Here is a 21,335-nt window from a genome sequence, read left to right on the forward strand (position 1 = left end):
GTGAATATTGAGAGATGGGAAAACATTCTTAGGAGCTCTTGGATGCTCATTTTGAATCTTAGAGGCTCTAGTACTTGTTCTTAGTGTGTATGCAATTGTTCCAGGAGACAGGCAGAGATAATATGGCTTATGACTTTTACACATTTTAGGATTTCAGCCATTCCTGGGATTGTAGGATCCTCTTCAATGCTATCTTCACATCCTTGTTTCTTAAGGTGTAGATGAGTGGATTCAGGAGTGGTGTGATAATGCAATAGAAGAAGGACGTGAATTTGGCCTGGATGCTATTGGCAGGAGGCTGGAGATACATGTAGATGCTTGGCCCAAAGAACATTATGATGACTGCTAAGTGGGAACTGCAGGTGCTGAGGGCCTTGGACCTTCCTTCAGCTGAAGGTAACTTCAGCACAGTCCTTGCAATGAAGATATAAGAGACCAACACAAGTAGGGGAGCCACCAGAACAAAAGGGATGGCTCCCACAGCCAGGTACAGGTCATTAGCAGTGGTGTCTCCACAGGCCAGCTTGATCAGAACAGGCACCTCACAGAAGAAGTGGTCCAGGGTGTGGTGACCACAGCGGTCAAGTTGGAGGGTAAGGGTGGCTTGAAGCACTGAATTGGCCAGACCACTAGACCAGGCTGCAGATGCCAGGTGCACACACACCTGGGGACGCATAATGAGAGTGTACTGAAGTGGCTGGCAGATGGCCACGTAGCGATCGAAGGCCATCACTGCCAGCAGGGCACATTCAGTGCACCCTGTCCAGTGGAAGAGGTAGGCCTGAGTGATGCAGCCCCAGGAGGCGATGGTCTTCTTTGGCCCCCAGAGGTTGGCCAGTAGCTGGGGCACAATGGTGGTGGTGACACAGAGGTCCAGCACAGAGAGGTTGCTCAGGAAGAAGTACATGGGTGTCTGGAGTCTGGGCTCCGCCAGGGAGAGAAGGATGATTGAGCTGTTCCCCACCAGGGTTACAATGTAGGAAATCAGCACCACACCAAAGAGAGGCATCTCCAGACACGGATGATCTGAGAAGCCCAACAAGACAAACGTATTTGGGAAACTCATGTTTTCACCTTCCATGGTGTTCTCCTTATTTATGGCTGCAATTAAAGGGATCAGATTTAGAGGATAAGTAAATCTTTACATTTTCAACTACTACGTATCAACATTCTGTAACTGTGTTGGTGTGACAAACTCCATAACTAATGATGGACTAATTCTGAATAAACACTGTCTTAGCATTTGACATTGAACAAGGGAATGATCTGGGATAGGTTATATATAATGGAATTCTCTTTATAGAGCCTGATCATCTGTGCATTTATATGAAGATATCTTATTATCCTCTCGCACACTTTTCTCTACCTGGCTCTTGAATCTCTCTGCTGTGTAGTGTCATGGTAAGAATGCAGAATGTGGAGGTAGTTGCTGAGTTTGTCTCCAACACTCATGGATTTAACCATGTCACTTATCCTTTCTGTGTTACAGTCTCCTCATTTAAATATAAAAATGTTTATTTTTTTTGAAAAATTTTATATACTTATGTCTCTATCTCCATCTCTATCATCTGTCTTTCTATCAATCTCTCTTATCATCTTTCATGGTAGATTCTGTATGAGTGTTGGTTACTCTTGTTTATGTCTAATATATATCTATCTACTTGTACAAGTAGCATACAGCACACTATTTTCAGTCATGATGAAACAAGCGTGTGGTCCTTTGCATCTGGCATTCCTCTTTCAGGAAAATATTTAAAGGAAATGTTACCTAATTTTTTTTTTCAGTCTGGTTAGGTGAATAATACTTGTATTCTCAAATGAACAGATTAGAAGTTGGGGGTGGTGGTGGTACTATTATAGCAACTAAAATCTGAATTCTTCCTGTGAGGGAAGAGTAGAAAATGAGAGTTTATTTTGAGTAATATTCTTTCCTTTCCTTTTTCATTTAACTCCCATTTTCCCAGTTTTCATTGTCTCTCTTTTCTCTTTACTCAGTTACTTTTAATCTTTTACAATCTTTTGTTATTTTTTATAATAAATTTTATTTTTAGATAAGTTTTAGATTTACAGAGAAAGTACACCGAACTAAAGGGAATTACCATATGACTTTGCCTCCCTATACACATACACATAATTTCCCCTATTTTTGACTTCTCACATTTGTCTGGTAAATTTGTTACAGTTGGTGCACCAACACTGAAGTACTGCTACAGACCAAAGTCTATGTTTACATTATGGTTTACATTTGGTATTGTATCAGTTTCATGGGCTTTAACAAATGTATAATGTCATGTATGCAACATGGTAGTACCCTGTCCTAAAAATGTCCTGTGTTCTGCTTATCCATCCCTCACCCTCCGCTCTGAACACCTGGCAACCACTATCTTTACATCAATGTTACGAGTTCTTCCATTAACACAAGATAATATCTGCAATAAATCTACTTTGTTCCCTGATTACACTCCCTGATTATGTTTGTTCAATCCTCAGTCTTGAGGGATTTGGGATGATGTCTACTCTGTTTTAGGCTGAGAGGGAACTTAAGATATTATGGGGCAGATGGAAGGAATTGTTTTGCTTGCAATTGCAGATACTCATTGCTTTTTGGAATGACACTTGTCCATCATCATCATTTTGTTAGTTGTCCAGGGAAAGCCTGAAGAAGTCTACAATTCCTTCCAAAATGATGTCATATTTTATCTAAAGTCTTTACAGGATGTGTAATTTCTTTTTCATCTCAAATTTATTATCACTTGCAGGATATTTTTTCCTGGATATTCCAATAATACTTCAATCTTAGCTATCTAAAACTTAGTTCACCACCACTGAGTGGAGATGTAGGCACCGTGTACCAATTCTTATATTGTGCTCAGTTAAATTATCATTGTTTCACCCTCCATAAATTTGGAGGTATTCCCTGAATAAATTAGAAAGTCTATTGTAGTTATTCTCTAATGTAGATGTCCCAAATTCCACATTACTTAAATACATTTCCATCATTACTCTGTTTGGTAGTACCATTTTTATTTTATATTTCACATTTTACCAGGATGGATCATTGTCTCATAACTCAAACCAACTCAAAGTGCCACAGTTTATGGATGTTTCTCAGACTAATGTTTTTTTTGTAGAAAGATACACTGGCTTACTTTTGGAAATAGGAAAAATAAGATTGATTGTTAAGAGGGGAAGATCCCTTCCAAGAAATCAAAATCAGGTTAGTTGTCATCACTTATAACCTGAATTAATCTTTTAATTGGAGTTTTAGATTCAGTATTCAAAGTGGAAACCTTCTACCCAAGCTTAATACTTCAACCTTTGTGAAGGATGATAAAGTAACAAAGTAATTACATGTCTTTGTTTATCAGTTTCTTTGTTCTCCCAGCCCTAGAATTTATTTTATTAAGGTTAATTTTTTTCTTTTTTCTAATCTCCTTTGAACTGTTGGGTCAGAGTTGAGATGTATTATGCACTTACAGTTCTATACTTAATTATCCTTTTTAAAAACTAATTAACTGGAGAGTCCAGAAGACCAAGATGGCAGCAAAAATACTCCAAGTGCCATTTTCCCACAGAATCTTTGAAGAAGTCATAAAAACTGTCAGGCATCTACCTCAAAATTCCAGAAATCAGTTAAAGGGTTACATAAACTGGGTTAGTGCTGAATCAAGAAAATGAAACCGCCCCTTCCCATTCCTTCCCACATTAACATCTTTCATTAGTGCGGTACATTTGCTTCAATTAATGAACACATATTGAAACATTGCTACTAACCATGGAGTATAGTTTACCTTATATTTTATACTCTGCCCCACACAGTTTTATAGGTGATGACAAAATACATAATAGGCTTTATCGTCATTGCAATGTCATGCAGGGAAGGGAATGGGGAATATGGGAATCCCCTTTATTTTTATGCAATATTCATGTAATCTAAAGTGTCTTTAAAAATTAAAAAAAAAGTTAAAAAGGGGAAAAATAGAAAATGAAGCCTTAAAAAGCAGCAGGATGCTCTTGTAGCACCCTGCTGACTCCTCCCCATCTACTCGCCAGAGTGATGTGGAGCCGCCTCTAGCTGCGGGTTCTAGAAGCACAGGGTAACCCCTATGCACACAGCAACGTGCCTGAATGTTGGTGCTGGTACATTACACACACAGTGTGAGCCATAATATAAAAATAGATGTATCAAAATTTAAAACTTTTGTGCATCAAAGAACCTTCTCATGAAAGTAAAAAGACAACCCACAGAATAGGAGAAAATATTTGGAAATCATGTATCCATTGAGGGTTTACTATCCAGAATATATAAAGAAATCATACAACTCAACCAAAAGCCAAATAACTCAATTTAAAAATGGGGAAAGACTTGAGTAGGCATTTCTCCAAAGATACACAAATTGACAGAAAGCACATGAAAAGATCTCAACATTACTCGTTATTAGGGACATGCAAATCAAAGCCACAATGAAGAAATTATTTCCTACCCATCAGAATGGCTACTATTAAAAAAAAAAGAGTAAAATAGCAAGTTTTGGAAACAATGTGGAGAAATAATTCATTCATTGTTGGTGGGAATGTAAAATGGTGCAGCCACTGTGGAAAACAGTTTGACCATTCCTTAGAAGGTTAAATATAGAATTACGATATGTACCAATAATCCAAGTATATACCCAAAGGAATTGAAAGCAGAGACTCAGTCAGGTATTTGCATACTCATGTTCATAGTGGCATTACTCAAAATAGACAAAAGATGGAAGCAAGTGCCCAATAGCCAGTGACTGGATAGGCAAATTGTGGTGTATATATACAGTGGAATATTATTCACGTGTAAAAAGGAATGAAGTTCTGATACATGGGTAACAGGGATGAACCTTGATGAGGTTTTATTGAGTAAAATAAGCCAGCCACAAAAAGAAAAAAAAATTTATGATCTTACTGATATGAAATAATTGGAATAAGTTAATTCATAAAGTCAGGAACTAGAGGAAAGAATACCAGAGGATGGGGTATGGATAATGATTGGGGAGTTAACTGTTACAGAGTTTTTGTCTGGAGTGATGCTAAAGTTTTGGTAACAGATGGTGACGATGTCAGCACAACATTGTGAATGCAAGAAACTCCATTGAGTTATATATTTGAACATAATTGAAGGGGGAAATTATAGGTCTAGATATGTTTGTAGAATAAACATTTTTTAAAATATATGTACAACACCAACAGTGAATCCTAATACAAACCATAGGCTGTAGTTATAATAGATATAAAATATTCTTTCATTGATTATAGCAAATGTACCCACACTATTGTAAACTGTTAATAATAGGGTGGTATATGGGAACTTTGTATTTTATGCAAAATTTTTCTGTAAACTTTTCCACTTCTCCAAAGAAACCCCATAAAAATGAAACTGACTGATTAACTAACTGATTAAATAAAGGCTTTGAGAATTTCTTTGCTTCTCACACTCTATGGAGAATCAACACTCCATAAGAAGTTTTTAACTTTCATGAATATAAGCAAAGGTGGCTTGAACAAAAAGTAATTTCCATACACATAGTCAGACATTTTACAACCATTATCAATATCACTACATGACAATACTACTACTACCATAATTGTTTTTTATTCCCCTGGTATTCTGGATTTCCATATGAAAATAATTTGGATAAAACCAATAGATTGATTTTCCTAAATACCACATTAATCATTTTTCTATATTGTCTATCCTTTCATCATTATTCTGTCCTTTTAATCTCAATCCTTTGAATTTCACATGCAGCAAGATATTTTCTTATGCTCTAAATTTTGAAGAACATTTTATCCCACAAATGGGAAGAGTATATATGATATAATGGTATATGTGAACTAGATTTATTAAAACATATATGATAAACTTGGAAAAATAATTTCAGAAAGTCTGAAAAATATCATATGAGTTAAGATCTTAGAACATGCAAAAATAATACCATTTTAATTTTTGTTTGGAATAAAAAATAGACAAGGAAGAAACAGAATCATTGCTTTATACACTCATGCCTCTTCATGAAAGAACACAACTTTAAACTAGAAAGAATTCCTGAAAGGCATGTCAGTGCCACATTGTTAAGCAGCTAGGAACGAGCACCTTGTATTTTGACATGTGTTTAATTCTTTAGACTCGTAGAAATTACGTCACAATATGTGGAGGTAACTTGCAAATGTCTACAATCATGGATAACTCTTAAGCAACAGAGGAGGTCCCACCAGATATAAAGGGAAAATATCACGGAAGTTTACAAACTGAGAGAAAACAGAATCTTTGGATTAAATAACACTAAGTTTGATGATAAACCTCAGAAAAGCTAGGATAGGTGATTAAATAGTCTGTAGTCACTTTGAGAAAGTATGATCAATAGAAGCAAATGAAGGTTATTTCTAATGAAATGTGAAAATGGGGGAACTGGGATTTATAGACTGGTCAGAGGTGAGCAATGTTAGGTACATATGGTGGGAGTTCTGGTGTAATGTGGTGAGCACAGTTTTTGTATCCAGATTAAGTGTAACAGCATTCACATTCTACCAGGCATTTATACTGAGAACTTTGGGTAAGGGACATTTTCCATTAAAATGAAAAAAATAATGCCTCTCAGGATTTTGAGAGAGTTAAAAATACAAAAAGCATGTATGGGGAAGGCTTACCGCAGTTCCTGGTATATGGAAGGCATATTGTAACTGATGGTTTCTTCATTCTTAAAAAGAGTTACCTTTCTAAATAATAAGCAACAACTAGAAAATGCAAAAAAAAAAAAAAAAAAAAAGAGAGACACAGCAGCACATAAAAGTCCACGTGGAAAGAACAAGAGTTTTACGGTAAGCTACAGAGCCCTTTAAAGTAAGTTAGTTTCCAACTGAGCTTTCATTTCCTCATCTCCAAATTGAGGTTCATCACAGTTAATTGACACATTAATTGCACTTAATAAAATGGTGCTAAATAGCTGGTGAACACACGCGGTACACATAGAGGAAACTGTGGCATAGAGTGATTAGGAAAACTGCAAGAGAAAGTGGAGCCGTTCTATGATAAAACTGAGACCCAGAAGCCTAAATCTTTTACTCTATTGTCCCTTAAATATAATGCAAATCTAAGATGACTTAAAGCTGGCTGGGATAGCTAATTCATATGATCCTAACAGGCAAGAAGTCAATTCTGAATAAAAAGGGTAACATTTACTAGGGATATATAAATCCAGGATTTTATTTAAAAATTTAATTGCATAATTATAGGATGAGGAAATGTGGAAAACTGACATGTGATAAAATCTTGGAATTTCCTTTGATCACACTATTAAGACAAATAGGTCAATGAAGAAATTATGGGAACAACTAATGAATTATTTGGCTTCCTTACTAGAAATATAATCCATATCATGAGAAGCTAAAGGTGCAGCACTTTCTGTACTGCCTGACCACTGTTTTTTTTTTTTTTTTTTTGGCAACAAGTTTAAATTGGGTCATTGATCCACTGAAATATTTAAGATGAAGGTTTTTTTAGAATCTGGAAGAGTGCTATAGAAGAATTTCCCTGAAGGATCTATGGCATGGGGAATGTTACATAGCAATAATATAATTCATTACAAATATATATATATAAATGATTAGATGGCTCTAATTTTTAAAAAAAGAGGAAAATAGAATATGAGTTTGTCAGTGAGAAGACAAAATCGAAAATGGAAAAATAACAGAAGGGTAATTTTGGGTAAATAAAAAGGAAATTTTTCTAGGAATTTTCTCTCTTCAAGAACAACATTGCAAATTAATGGATTTTAGTTGGATAACTGATTTTTGGGAAAACCACAAAAAGAATATTTCTTCATGAAATTCAAGACTGAGTTTGTTGACCAGATCACCTTGTTGCCATAAAATGACATAAGATGTTATCGTCCACTGAGATTATCTTATTTCCAGAGTCACCCAACCTAATCTATCCTTTTGCTAATATGCTGGAGTAATCTTCAAAAATTATAATCCTCAGTTTATCACTCCATTGTTTAAAAACTCTCAGGGTCCCTCCAAACACCAACTTGGAGCACCCAGGCCCCTCTCTTCTCTGGCCTCTGCATTACCACTCTTCTTCCTCTCTCTAATCTTACCATCTCAACAACTCATTTCAACCATATTTGTAAAAGCCATGCACTCTAACCTTACATCCATTTGCACATGCTAGCCTCTCTCTCTTCTCTTTATATTAAAGTTCTGGAGTTCTGTTTATCTTATAAAACATGGATCAAACATCAGTTCCTCTGTGAAATTTCCCTTTATTTGTGTCCATATTTTGCTTCATATTCTTCTGCAATTGCAGTGTCTTACTGGTCTCCCCTGTTGATATTTTAGGCACTTGATCTATAATTAAGTTCTCCATGTCTCCCCCCTCATCTAGCTTAGTTTTAACCTCTGCTAGCTGTTTAATAAAATAGGTAGAATGAATAGTTGGATTCTATGGTTACTCAGAATGGCATATCAAACTTACTTCCAAAGTGTCAATTTAATTCCATCTTCAACAATTCCTTCACAGATTCTCATGTTAGGTTGAGCTTATCTACTTTAAAACTCAGTCATTTCTCCCTCAATTCACTTAAAAATGAAGTTTCTTTCACTTGTCATACTAAAGTCTTTAAATTTCTTTACTCAAAGTCTGCAGAGTCTAGACTCAGCTCAAACTTTACTTTTGTCTAAGCTACGTGTCTGTACCATCATGTAACATGGAGGGTGACAGAAATTTTACAGTCTGAAGTCTAGTTTTTTATCTGATACTAAGTATAATACTTGACCCATATGAAACTCAATGTGTGCTTGGGTGATTATTTTCCCTGTTTCTCCTCTTGGGAGACTTTTGGTTATTGTCTTATTCTTTGCTACTGACTTATTAAAAAAATACACACACACACACACACACACACACACACACACATGCCTATGTACATATATATTTCAATCCTAATATGTGCCTGGACCTGAAAATTACTGGTGGTGGTGATGGTAGGAAAGGGTTCATGAATAGGTTTGAGAGAACTATCTCCTTAATGCTTTTATTTTAAGTCCTGTGCTTACCTCAGATTACCTGGAATAATTCACTCTCATCCAGTAAGTGCGAGAGTCAGGTTTCCGGATCCCTTTGTGGAGCTCACTAGAAGGCTGATGGCACAGGTATCAGAACCTAACCTTGCCTTTTCCACCCATTTTTACCTTGAAGTTGTATGAAGGAAAAGGTGTAGAGAAGCGAGGAAACAGGACATGGAACATTAAGACCTGGGTCAAAATGTTGGAGATTTTCTTCTTTGTGCCTAGAATTCAATTGATAGGGGCAGAACTAATCCAAATTTAGCAAGTGAGAGACAACTTGCTGACGTGGGATGGGGGGTCTCTGGGTTTTATTCTCTTGGATCCTGTGAGACCTAAAGGATTTCATGTAGGCAATTAGTTTAGGGGCCATGTTTGTAGAGAGGAGCATAGTAGAGGGATTTCAGCTCCTTATAATTGATCATCTTAAGAATAATCTGTGCTCTGGGGAATACACCAGGATGAGCTGAAGGCAAGATCATGAAACAATAAAATTGCCCTAGAACAGGATTGAAATTAAGGCTCTGGGACTTGTTTCCATATCAAAGAATGTGCAGAGGAGCAGACTGATGTCTACCATAGGCATGCTCTGCAGTTAAATACATGGTTAATTATTTGTGAATATATATTAACCATGAATACACCACTTCAACAGAAAACAGAAAATTGAGTCAAATCTTAGATGGGTAAATTTATATTTTCTTACTGTGGAGGCAACTTTATGACTTCTTTATGAAATACTGTATTTCACAATACTTTTTTTTCTTGAAATGTTCTTTTTTCCACACTATAAAACCATCACATCATTATTTTCTTTGCATGTAGATATCATCACCACCCTTAAGGAAACTTCAGAGAAGATAAAAACTGTCTGGCTAGTTTTTTAAATACCCAGGTGACTGAAAAACTTTTTCCATACCATGAGATAATGAGTTGATTTAAGCCCAGCTTGGAGAGAGAAATGTTATAAATATTTTATAGTTGAGCCTCAGTTCATGGTTTAAAAAGCAACTTTTGCTTTCACCAGTGTCCTTCTCTATTCATCCTATTTTATTGAATGCTAACTCCGAATTTTAAAAAATATGTATTTTTAATTTTTCAAAAAAGATAGATTGCATAAATGTTACATAAAATTAAAGGGGATTCCCATACACCCTGCTCCCTATACCTCCCATATTTTCCCACATAAACAAATCCTTCATTATTGTGGTACATTTGTTAATATTGATGAAAACATTCTGGAACATTGCCAGTAAGCATTGATTATAGTTTACACTGTAGTTTATACTCTCTCTTGCACAATTTTGTAGGTTATGGCAAGATATGTAATTGCCTGCATTTGTCATTTTAATGTCATTCAGGACAATTGCCAAGTCTTGAAAATGCCCTCATATTTCACTTGTTTTTCCCTCTCCCTGCCCTCAGAAAAACCAGTGACCACTACTTCCACATCAATAATACAATTTCTTCCATTGCTAGAATCACAATAAGTCTTTAGTAGAATACCAGTAAGTCTACTCTAGTCCATGGGTCATTCTTCAGTTCTAGGGATTCTGGGATGGTAATGCCTACTTTACCTCTAATTTGAGAGGGGGCTTGGATCCCATGGGGCAGATGGATGGGTCTCTCTTGCTTGCAGTTGTAGAATCTCTCAATTCCTTAGGATAGTCATTGTCAATCATCATCTCCTTGCTAGTTTTCCTGTGTGAGTCCAGTGAACTAGAGAGTAGGTGTTGCAATTCCATTGAGATTCCGGGTCCAGTTGGCACATGAACAACCCAAAGATTTTAGTCTCTTGGACATATACTTATCAACACTAGTACTAATAATAGGTTCAAATACAATGGTCAGAAGAGCTGTGTTTGGGGAAACCACAACTGAATCCAACTCTGTCACATGGGGGAGCATAAATTCCAAAGTAGGGCCCACTGGCAAGGCATCAAACTCCTGAGCTATCTACCCTGACCATAGTATCTGGATGTTTCTAGAATCCTCAGGAGCCCCATTATTTGCAGTAGTATTTACTTTGGCATTCAAAGAGATCCTGCTGAGACATACATAAGTATAACCTCTGGAATGACTTCCCAACTCACTTTTAAGTCTCTCAGTCATATAAACTCATTTGCCTTTACCTTTTCCCCCTTTTGATCAAAGTCTTTTTCCAGTTGCATTGCTTGTTGGTGCTTGGTAGTAATCCCTTGGTGCCAGGGAGGCTCATCCCTAGTGGTCATGTCCAAACTGGGGGGAAGATAATGCATTTATATGCTGCATTAAATTTAGGAAGACCATATTTAGCTAACTCAGATTTACTTAAGGAAAACCATCATTCTCTTCCAGGTCGCCTGCTGGTCTACAATTCCTTTCTGGAACTCTCTGGATTTTGTTCACATGGTTGGTTGTAGAGACTCCAGATTATTTAACTTTTACATAATGAGGATTCTGGACACAGACAAGAGTATCAGTTATGACACAGTTTTGTCAAAAAGAAAAAAGTGACAAAAGTAGCAAGGGTTGCAAAAAGGTTGTTTGGTAGAGATGGAAATAACAAAAGAAAGCTTTTAATGAAATATGGCATCTTGAAAATGAAGAATTTTTTTAACAAAAGAATAATTTATTTTTTCCCTCTGTCTGCCAGACCTGCTTATTATTGAATATGGATTTCACTATGATTAGTATTTATTTTTGTAGCATCAGGATCCTCAAGTACTTAAAATATTAATGTCTCTTTAACATATTTCAGAAAGGACTTTAAGCTTACTTCCAAAACTATTAGAAATGCAAATAGGTTTCTGATTTGTAATTTGCATGCAATACACATACCTTATTTATTTAGATTTTTAAGATGATTTTTAAATTACCATGGAGAAAAATAGTTTGCCCAAATTTTAGCAAATCTTGAAAGGCAAAAAATGGGACTTTTTTTTTAATCAGAAAGAATTTAGAAAATTATTTGAAGAATAACTAAATAAATTGAGAGATATTTTGAGAACAGAAAGTAGCAACATGATTAGCTAATATACCAATTGCAATATGATTTATCATTTGTCTTCAAAACTAATTTGAGTTTTATTAATTGATACATGTTTTATTAATTCATATATGTTTGTAATTATAATAAATTATAGGCAAAGCCAAAGCCTATTAGCCTCCTGAGCGATACCTGAGATGCTGCTATAGATTATGAAGTAGTATTTTTTAAGATGACTTTTATGTAAACTTACAACTTCTCTAAATTAAGAAAATGAAAGTAATCTAAAAATATTACACTAGGTGAAAGAAACCAGAAACAAAGTTCTACATATGGTAAAAATCCAATTGTGTAAAATATAAATAAATCTATAGAGACTGTGTTAAATTAGTGGTTATGTATGGTTGGGGAAGGAGAGAGAGCTTGAGAGGTGACTGTTAAGGGGTGAAGGGTTTTCCTTGTTGGAGTAATGAACATGTTATAATAATGATTGTGGTGATGAATGCACAACTCTGTGATTATACTGAATGTAGGGTTTATACTGATATTAGGGTATATGGATATATCTTAATAAAACTGCTTAAAAAATGCATATGTCATAGGAATTAGGAAAAAGCCCTAATAAGATATCAATACTATATCAAAATTTTGGACACTTAAATTTAAGCTATTCTGTGTGAATCTATTTATAAACAGGCACAAAGAAATATACATATGAATTATTGTGGATATTTACAGAAAAAATATAGCTATACCTGCACACATGTATTTGCACATGCACACAAATTCAACAAAATTTTAGAGAAATAAAGAAGTTGGTATTATGTTTTATCTGAGTGAGGGAATAAGTTTTTTTTAAACCATTCTTAGTGTGCTTAATTGTATGCTACAAACTTCAATAAGTCTTGAAATAAGAAAAAATAATTTAGGCACAGGATAATTTAATTCCCTGAACATCAATTCACATCTCTTTTCTGTCAAAGACAATCATATGAACCTAATAAACTACACCTTGTAACCAAAAAATTAACAGATGTAGTTTGACTCACTGAATTGTATTTTAAGCAACTGGTAACCTGTTATTTTCCAATGTAGCCAAAAGAAAATACCAGTAACTGTGATAGCTTGCTGAATTATAGCCTTGATTCATGTCAGCCTTGGGATATCAAGAAGCAGCTATCTGAAACTGTTGTAAATCACTCAGCTGTATGCCTTGTTTGTTTAATGCTGATGCTATGTTTTGAAACTACATAACCTTGCCCACTGACTGGATGGCAATGAGACAACTTGTTACTGTCCCTGCTTATATGTCATTTTATTATTTTGCAACCCAGGAGTGGGGTACCCTCACATGTTGTTGCATGTGATCCTTTGTTTATTAAAATTGATCAGCCCAGGATGGACCACTTCAAATTCTTAAGTGATCTTGCTAAACCAAAACTGTTTTAATCAGAGTTGGCGTGCCTGACTGGTGCAATAGCTTAAACTTTAAATTAAGAAATCTGAGTATGTAATCAGTCTACACATGTTCGGCAATTAGACTATCTCTAAACTCTTTATCATCCTAAGCCTGCCTGCCATTGTCTGAATGATGTAAAACACTACATTTCTCCAGTTCTGGGAGATTCATTATCAATAGATCTGTGCTCCTTGCTTTGTGTTCAGCAATAAACTTTCTTTGAAACTCTGGTATCACATAATCGGCTTTTCAATGTGCATCTGGCAGAGAACCCTCACACTAATCAGTATCAATCCCTCTAGTAAATGAAAACATCTAATCAAAGAAAAAACTCCAAATTCCAATACTGGAGAAGAAGAAAGGTATTAAGTTAAGGTTCCAATACAAAAATTTTCTCCATTTTCATGTGGATCTACCTATTTCAAAGTCCAAGAAAAGACAAGCTCTTATGCAGCAAAAATGTTTTTATTCTTTAAAAAAAGACTTAAACATTCTAACTTATAGACTGAAAAAAAAGTTTGAAGCTATTTATCAATTACTTTCAACCTCGTTCAGTCTCAGTTGAATTATATTTGATAGTGAAATAAGATAGTCTGAGAGAATTAGTTATGTTTGGATAGTCACTAGCTACTAGTTATTTGATCTTAAGTATGCAACAACATAGCTTTTATATATACACATACTTAGAATTAGAAGTTAAAATTATATTTTTAAAGCTATATGCAAGATTATATTTTTTTCTCATTTTAAAAACTGAGGTGAAATTCAAATAAAATTAACCATTTTAACATGAACAATTCAGTGACTATATGGGTTTGAGTTTTTTGTGGACCCCAGAAAATCCTATTCTTAAAGGAAGCCCATTCCTCTGCTTGTAAACCCATTGTAGATGGGACCTTTTGATTAGATTGCTTTGATTAGACAGCTTCAGTTAAGGGCCTTTTATTAGATTGCATCTGCAGGGTGGGTCTCTTCCTGGAGTTCTTTATAAATGGAGCAGTAAAATGCCTCAGATGCACAGAAAAAAGCTGCAGAGACAAAGAAGTCCTGAGAGGCTGAGAGAGAGATCCTGGAAGCCAGGGGCTGGAATAAGTGGAACACAAAAGCATAGAAAGAGGCCCAGGAGAGGCTGAAAGAGACGAAACCTGGAGGAGAGGGGAGAAATGAACCATGTGTGTGATTGCCCAAAGCTGAGCAGGAAGAGGAAGTGAGCCTGGAGAAGGAGGAGATGATGGCCAGAGCAGTTATTATGCTTGGAATTCCATGTGCCTGATCACCCACCAATCACACTTGAAGCCCAAGAGAAAGCATCTTTAGATGAAGCTACCATGTGCCTGTTAACCAACAATACAACTTGGTGCAACAGTATCTTTTTTTTTTTTTTTTTAGTAGTAACTCATAAAGTTTATTTTCAATAAATAAATAGGTTACTAGTTAGAACTTCTTTACTTTCTGACTTGGGGTATTTGTGGGAAGGACCAATTATTGTATACCACTATAGTTATTTACATTAAACTTCACAGGTAAAACCCAAACAGATTAAAAAACAAACAAAACATTGGTATAGTCTCTTGTAAAAATATTAGCCACCATTTATGGAATGGCCCCTATGTGTTAGACATATGTAATCTCAGTTTATTCTATAGATAAGGAAAATGGAATTTAAAGAAATGTAGTGATTTCTGAAGGATGCACAGGTATTACACGAAGAAACTGGGATTCAAAACCAGGCTTTGTGATTTCAAAGACTCCTGCTTTTAACCACTCATTATGCTGGAAATGTTGTTTACCAAAAAAAAACAAGAGTCAGTCACCAACTGCTTCCACCTCATTAAAACAGATTATTCAAAATTGGACCTGTTCAACATTTATTTAACACTTAGTATACATCTCACACCCTGCAAGGTTCTGGAGATCTGGCCTCTGTCATTGGGAAGCTCACAGTCTATCTGGAAAGAGAGGCAATAGAAATGCTTTGCTTTGTTTATTGAAGGAAGTAGAAAAAGATGGCATACAAAATAACTTTAATGCATTTTAACAAATAATTTTCAAATCTATTATAATTGGGAGGCTTTATTAATTGTCAGTAATGACTAAAATGAGTTTATGAAGTCTTTCACTCTTATCTCATTTCATCATGGAGGAAAATTTAAGCCTTTGCAAAAAAACACGGTTGTTCCCGAAGATAATTTGCTTGAGGAAATATCTGCATAAGAAAATCAGAGCATTCTTGCTGGCTTTGTCCGGAGAGTCATTCTGTTCCATATCCAATATTTCTCATGAACATAAAACCAAAATTTTGTCCCATTGTCTGGGATTGTCCAGCTGACTAGGGGTCTCATCATTGTTGCTAGTTCCACTCTGAGATATCTATCCAAGACAAATTGCTGTACCATGATTCCCACAGCAAGTTCATGGCCGCCAGCGGGAATCTGAGGAGGGGCCGCCCGCTCCGCCTGAGGGTTCCTGGCAGGCGCTCACTGCTCCTGCGTGGGCCAGACACGCCCCTCCCCGCACACAGGGAGCCCCGCACACGGGACCTCAGCCCTGCTGGAGCACCAGGTCAGCGCGTCCACCACCCCGAACACCTGGAACTTCCAGTATCTCTTGATTATGCCTTCATTTGGACACTTCCATGGTCTCAGAACTGTTGGCTGTTAATCTCATAAATTCCCATTATAGAAGCCAACCCATTTCTGGTATATTGCCCCCAGCAGCTTTTGGCAAACTAAAACAGTGCATTTAGAACATTCATGATGTTGTAAAACCAACACCTCAGTCCAGTTTCAAAACATTTTTCCACCCCAAAGGGAAATTTCATACCCATTAAGCAGTTACTACCAACTCTCCCCTTCTTCTAGTACTTGGCAAACACCTATCTGCTTTCTGTCTTTACTGAGTTACCTTTCTGTACATTTTATATAAATGTAATATGGGCAGTTAGCATAATCCTTTTGTAGTTTATCCATGTGGTAGTATGACAATAATATTCCACTTTATGTACATAATTCATTTTTTTAATCAATAAGCTGTGAACAGTTGGAATTTTAAAAAATGAAATATAATCTGTTTTCTGCTACTTAAAGAGTTCTTTCTTATCACAGTACAAGTGGTAATATTAGTGCCTGTTTAAAGAGTTAAATAAAATGTTGTCATCAGATAATTTTTACTGGCTTTAAGGAAGGCTAAATTCCTCTCTAGTCCCTCTATCTCATAAATATCCTACAGGAAGTGAGGTAAGGCAGCCTTGACTCTTGTGAAGATGCATGGACATCTAATGTGAGGGAGTAGACCACAAAAAGAGATATAACTGGGCTGGACTGGACTGACTGAGTACAAGCCTCCTTATATAGTACCATGAGAATAGGGAGGTCACAAAGAATTGGGCAAGTTAGAGGGAAAAAATGAAGTTTCCCTTGGCTTCTCAACAACCACACACCCTGCGTGTCCTATTCCTGCATCCCCATCTGCCTTTCTTTCTCATGTTGGAGGGTGAAAACTCAACCCCTTTGGGGCACTAGAGATACATCTTTGGGAGTCCCTTAGTTGTCCACAATTTCATGGTTTTAATTGTGTGAGTGTTCAGGAAGAACGAAAAAACAAGGGCATCTTCATTTTTACATAATATACAGAAATTGATCCTCCCTTTAAAAAAACATGAGTTCCATCTTTTGTAATTCCCCCTACTCTCACCCAATGAGTCCTCACTTATATTGGGAGCCTGGGGATGAGAATGAGAGCACCATCCCCTGAGGTTCACCTCAGGATCCATACTGATGGCAACTCAGGTCGCCAGACTCTTCCAAATTCCCAGTGTAATATGGTATTAAATTATCCTCCTGTCCCTTTAGAATACACTACTCAAACAATATTATCTGTATTCGTCAAGTCTGAGAACTACTTGTGCTCTCTTCATCCCTGGAGGTGGTTTGCAATCTCCTTAACTATAGGTTACTGGGATATATGGGTGTGAAATAAAATATGTTGATTTGAAATGTGGTACCGCTGCTCCCACTCAAACACAGAGGAGATGCCACCATGACACAGTTAATTGTTTCTCTTCCAAGTTCTGCTACCTAATGGTTCATTTCTTCTTTAACTGCTATGGGGCAGAAATTATTATTAATTTTCTTAGGAGGTACCAGGAATCGAACCCAAGACCTCATACATGGGAAGTAGGTGCTCAGCCACTGAGCTACATCCACTCCACAATGAAAGCTGTTTTCTTTTCATTTGCTAGTTTGTTTGTTTTAGGAGGTACTGGGGATTGAACCCAGGACCTCATAAACGTGAAGCAGGGATTCAACAATTTGAGCTACATCTACTCCCTGAAGAAATTTTTTTTGTGCTCATTTCCCCATTATAATTTCCCTTGGAATTTCCTTTGGAAGATTCAGAAACTGAAATGGGGCAGAATTAGATGCTTTGTCATTAAGAAAACTTCTAGGAGGTTGATACCTGGAATTGAAGTCAGGAGGGCTGACAGAATCTTACATCATCCGCTTTCTGGAAAGTAAAAGGGTGAGGATTTTGCCATGAGCTTTGCCATGGAAATGAGTCTTTAGTTCCTTGTATATATATGGATATATAATCATCTTTGTGATCATTTCTATCAGGTTTATATTTGTTAGGACACCAGAGTAAAGGATTTCCCAGCGTCAACTACCAAGTTTGAAGTGCATTTTGAGATGAAACTACTGCATCCCTTTCAGAATCAATCCAATGCGCCAAATGCTAACAAAGTGGATCTAAGGCAAGTAGATTATATTCTACCTGCTTCCCTGTTCTTAGTTCTGTTAATCCAAATAACAGCTCTAGTCACCATCCCTGACCCTAGATTCACTCTCATTACATGCTCATTAGTTAATTTATACGGTAAACCTCTCTTCTGTTTTGAAACAGTGGCAAATCAATTAACACAAGCTATGCTTGGCAATGCTGAGAAGGATCACAATCTTCTCCCTGGAAACAGTTAATGATGGTGGATTCTATTGTTTGTCCCTTACATGCAGGCTAGTGTTTGCCTAGTGGTAAATGGACAACCTTAAACAACTAAAGTCTTGATCATGATCATAAGAGGATAGGAAATAGGAGCAGAGTGAAAGGAATTTGGAGCTATCAGGTATGACTGGGTTTGTGGAACTTGCCCTGATATTAAACTGCTATACACAAGCAATGGTTATTCTTTTGACCCCTCTCTCATTGAGGATGCTCATCTCTAACATGGTGATCATAATGCTTGGCCTGCCCACCTTGCAGGGCTTTTGCAAGGATGGCCTAAAACCTAGGTATAAATCTCTGAAATATTTATAATATTGTAAATGTGGAAAGGGTGGTAATTTTTTAGGGTGCACCGTGTACCTGGATTGGACCAAAATAGCTCTCTTAGTTGCCATTGTTAAACCCTATTCAGTTTGTATAAAGGTTTTCTGCTCCATGGATTCATGCAGGTTTGGGAATATACTTTGATGAATGCATTAAATTATCAGGTGAATACATTAATCTAATTTAATTTCTTTAGGCCAAAGTTTTCAAAATTAGTGTGCATTTATAGTGTTATATGCTAGTTAAACTACACCACATGCTCAAACATTTTCAACCATTCTATCCCTTGTAATTTCATGGTTCTAAGCTAAATATATGAGCAAAAGACATGAGAAAACAGGGTGCAATAAATTACACTTGAAATGCCTGTTAAGTAAAATGGATTTGAGTTTTTGTATAATGGAGAGAAGGCAGAACATTTGGGACATTTTGGAATAAATGAGTAATGTGTTAGTAAATGATCTACTTTGAATAGATGACTACATGATATATTTGCAATTTTAGCAAAGGAATCAGGTTCTAGGTTAGATATTTTGTTGAAGAATTTTTGTAGCTCATCATTGTCATTTGTTGGAGTCTATGTATAGATCCTTAAACATTGGTGAAAGCATGTGATGAGTCCATGGGTATAGAAATATAAATAATTCCACATAATCGCCACCAGCAAACTGTGCATGGTGAAGTGTCTCTTGCAAGTACTCTACCCTTTTGTGGCTTTGATGATGAATCTTCATGCGGAGTCCCACCTGCAACTTCAAGTGGATAAAATTCCTAACTTCTCCACTGTCAGGCATGGCAGATTGCAAAAGTAGCCACATGGAGACACACATCCTCTAAAAATTGTCTGTACTCTCGTTCCCATTGCTTACTTCTTGTGAGTTGCCCAGATGTTATTTTCTATTACTACAGCTGATACAAACCTGGTGGTCATTCTTATTATAAAAGAGAATCACCATCAAAACCTTTGGCTTAGACTCCTGGTGTGGAAAATGTGTAGAGCTGAAAGGGCTCAGGGGATATATCCAATGTCATCTGTCACATAGACATGTAGGGGCTGTATGGGAACTTAGAAGGAATCCAGCCTCCTTTCAATAGTTGGAAATTATTAAATTTATTAAATTTCCACATCTCAGCAACTATGAAATTTCTAATACCCTTTCCAGAATTAGCTGCGCTTGCTCTTAATTGAATCTCAGAAGCTTGTTTGTTCCTGGACATTAACCAGACTTTTTCAGATTCTGCTTACAGGAATAAGAAAACATCCCATTGCAAGAGCAGACAAGATGACATCTGGGGCACACTGTGACTCAGTAAATCTGTGACTTCCTCCTTGAAAACTGAAAGCCGGACATCCCTCAGTGGTCAGTGGGAAAGGGCATCATGGAAACTCTACATGTAGGAGCTAGAACATCAAAATCTAACTCTGAACTGTGATTGATTAGCCACTGAAACCAGGATAGCAAAAATAAGTCTGAAGTGCTTGAGGAAAAACAAAATTAAGGAGTGTATCCTGTTCCTCATTACAAGACCGTTGAAGAAATCCTGCATTTTTGCTGATCTGGCTAAACTGTGCCATGTAGACTTTCCTTTCCTTCCTTCCTTCACTCCATCTTTCCTCCCTCCCTCTCTTTCTTTATTCCTTCCTTTCTTTCAGTCTTTGTTTCCTTTCTCTTTCCCTGCATATAAAATCCCCAGCTGATATCCTCACTGGGAGCTAGTTTTGGGAAGATTCCCCCAGTTTCTTGCTTATGCATTTGCAATAAATCACCTTCTCATTGTGAAACGTGTTTCTTCTTTGTGATGCTGAATTGGGTGGGCCCTTCTATTGGAAAAAGTTGTGCTTTCCATTTGTCACAAGGAAAAATCAGGATGTAGGGGATCAACTGGATTGCAAGCCACACAGACTTTCAATTGCAGACCTATCTATTATAGAGGTAGGATCCAGTTTATCCTTCTTCTAAAGTCAAAGTTATTGAATTTCAGGATTCCCTGAGCATCACTGATTTATTTGGTCATCTGTGCCTTTGCTATGCCACTTCTTCTCACAACCTATTTTGCTCAGTCTTCCACATACCAAATTTGTATGTCTTGTTTGGAACACACCAAAAAACAACTCTCACACCCATATGCTAAGGTCAAATTTTTCTACGGGGGTTTCCCTGATCAATTGGAAATAATTAATAAAATTATCAGCCTTTTAACAAATCTTTGAACTTTTTTTTGTTCTCTCTTCTTTGTCATTGTTTACATACATTTTTCACCATAGAGTCTGCACCATATTTCATCTTTTATCTTCCAGAGGCGACAGGCACACTGCTTTGCATATGATAGGTATCAATAATTGTTTGTTAAAGAAAGTAATGAAAGGCTAAATGATTCTCCTAACTGCACAGAACTGTAAATGGAAATGGAGAGCACTGGACACAATGTTCATTTGCCTGCCTATCTAATGTCTTTTTTGTTTCTTTATAAGAGCTGCTGAAGATT

At 36.5% G+C, this 21,335-nt stretch overlaps 1 protein-coding gene and 1 long non-coding RNA gene across 5 annotated transcripts in view; one reads left to right on the forward strand and one right to left on the reverse strand.

The window, feature by feature from the left end:
* Positions 1–13,761, forward strand: part of LOC101434481 (uncharacterized) — a 78,416-nt gene extending 64,655 nt beyond the window's left edge. For all 4 annotated transcript variants that reach the window (XR_011647282.1, XR_009182424.2, XR_009182426.2 and 1 more), the window contains one exon: positions 11,434–13,761. This is a non-coding gene — a long non-coding RNA (uncharacterized lncRNA). The remainder of the gene's footprint in view (positions 1–11,433) is intronic.
* On the reverse strand, positions 146–1,081 carry LOC101441933 (olfactory receptor 2G3-like). The gene has a single exon (XM_012520659.2). The coding sequence runs from the start codon at positions 1,079–1,081 to the stop codon at positions 146–148; it is 936 nt and encodes a 311-aa protein (XP_012376113.2).
* Positions 13,762–21,335: the final 7,574 nt, after the last annotated feature.

This window comes from Dasypus novemcinctus, chromosome 2, assembly GCF_030445035.2.
Source record: "Dasypus novemcinctus isolate mDasNov1 chromosome 2, mDasNov1.1.hap2, whole genome shotgun sequence".
In the NCBI taxonomy this organism is placed as follows: domain Eukaryota; kingdom Metazoa; phylum Chordata; class Mammalia; order Cingulata; family Dasypodidae; genus Dasypus; species Dasypus novemcinctus.

What these genes read in the sequence shown, in the direction of transcription:
- LOC101441933 (XM_012520659.2), bottom strand. Translation starts at nt 1,081, where the DNA reads ATGGAAGGTGAAAACATGAGTTTCCCAAATACGTTTGTCTTGTTGGGC.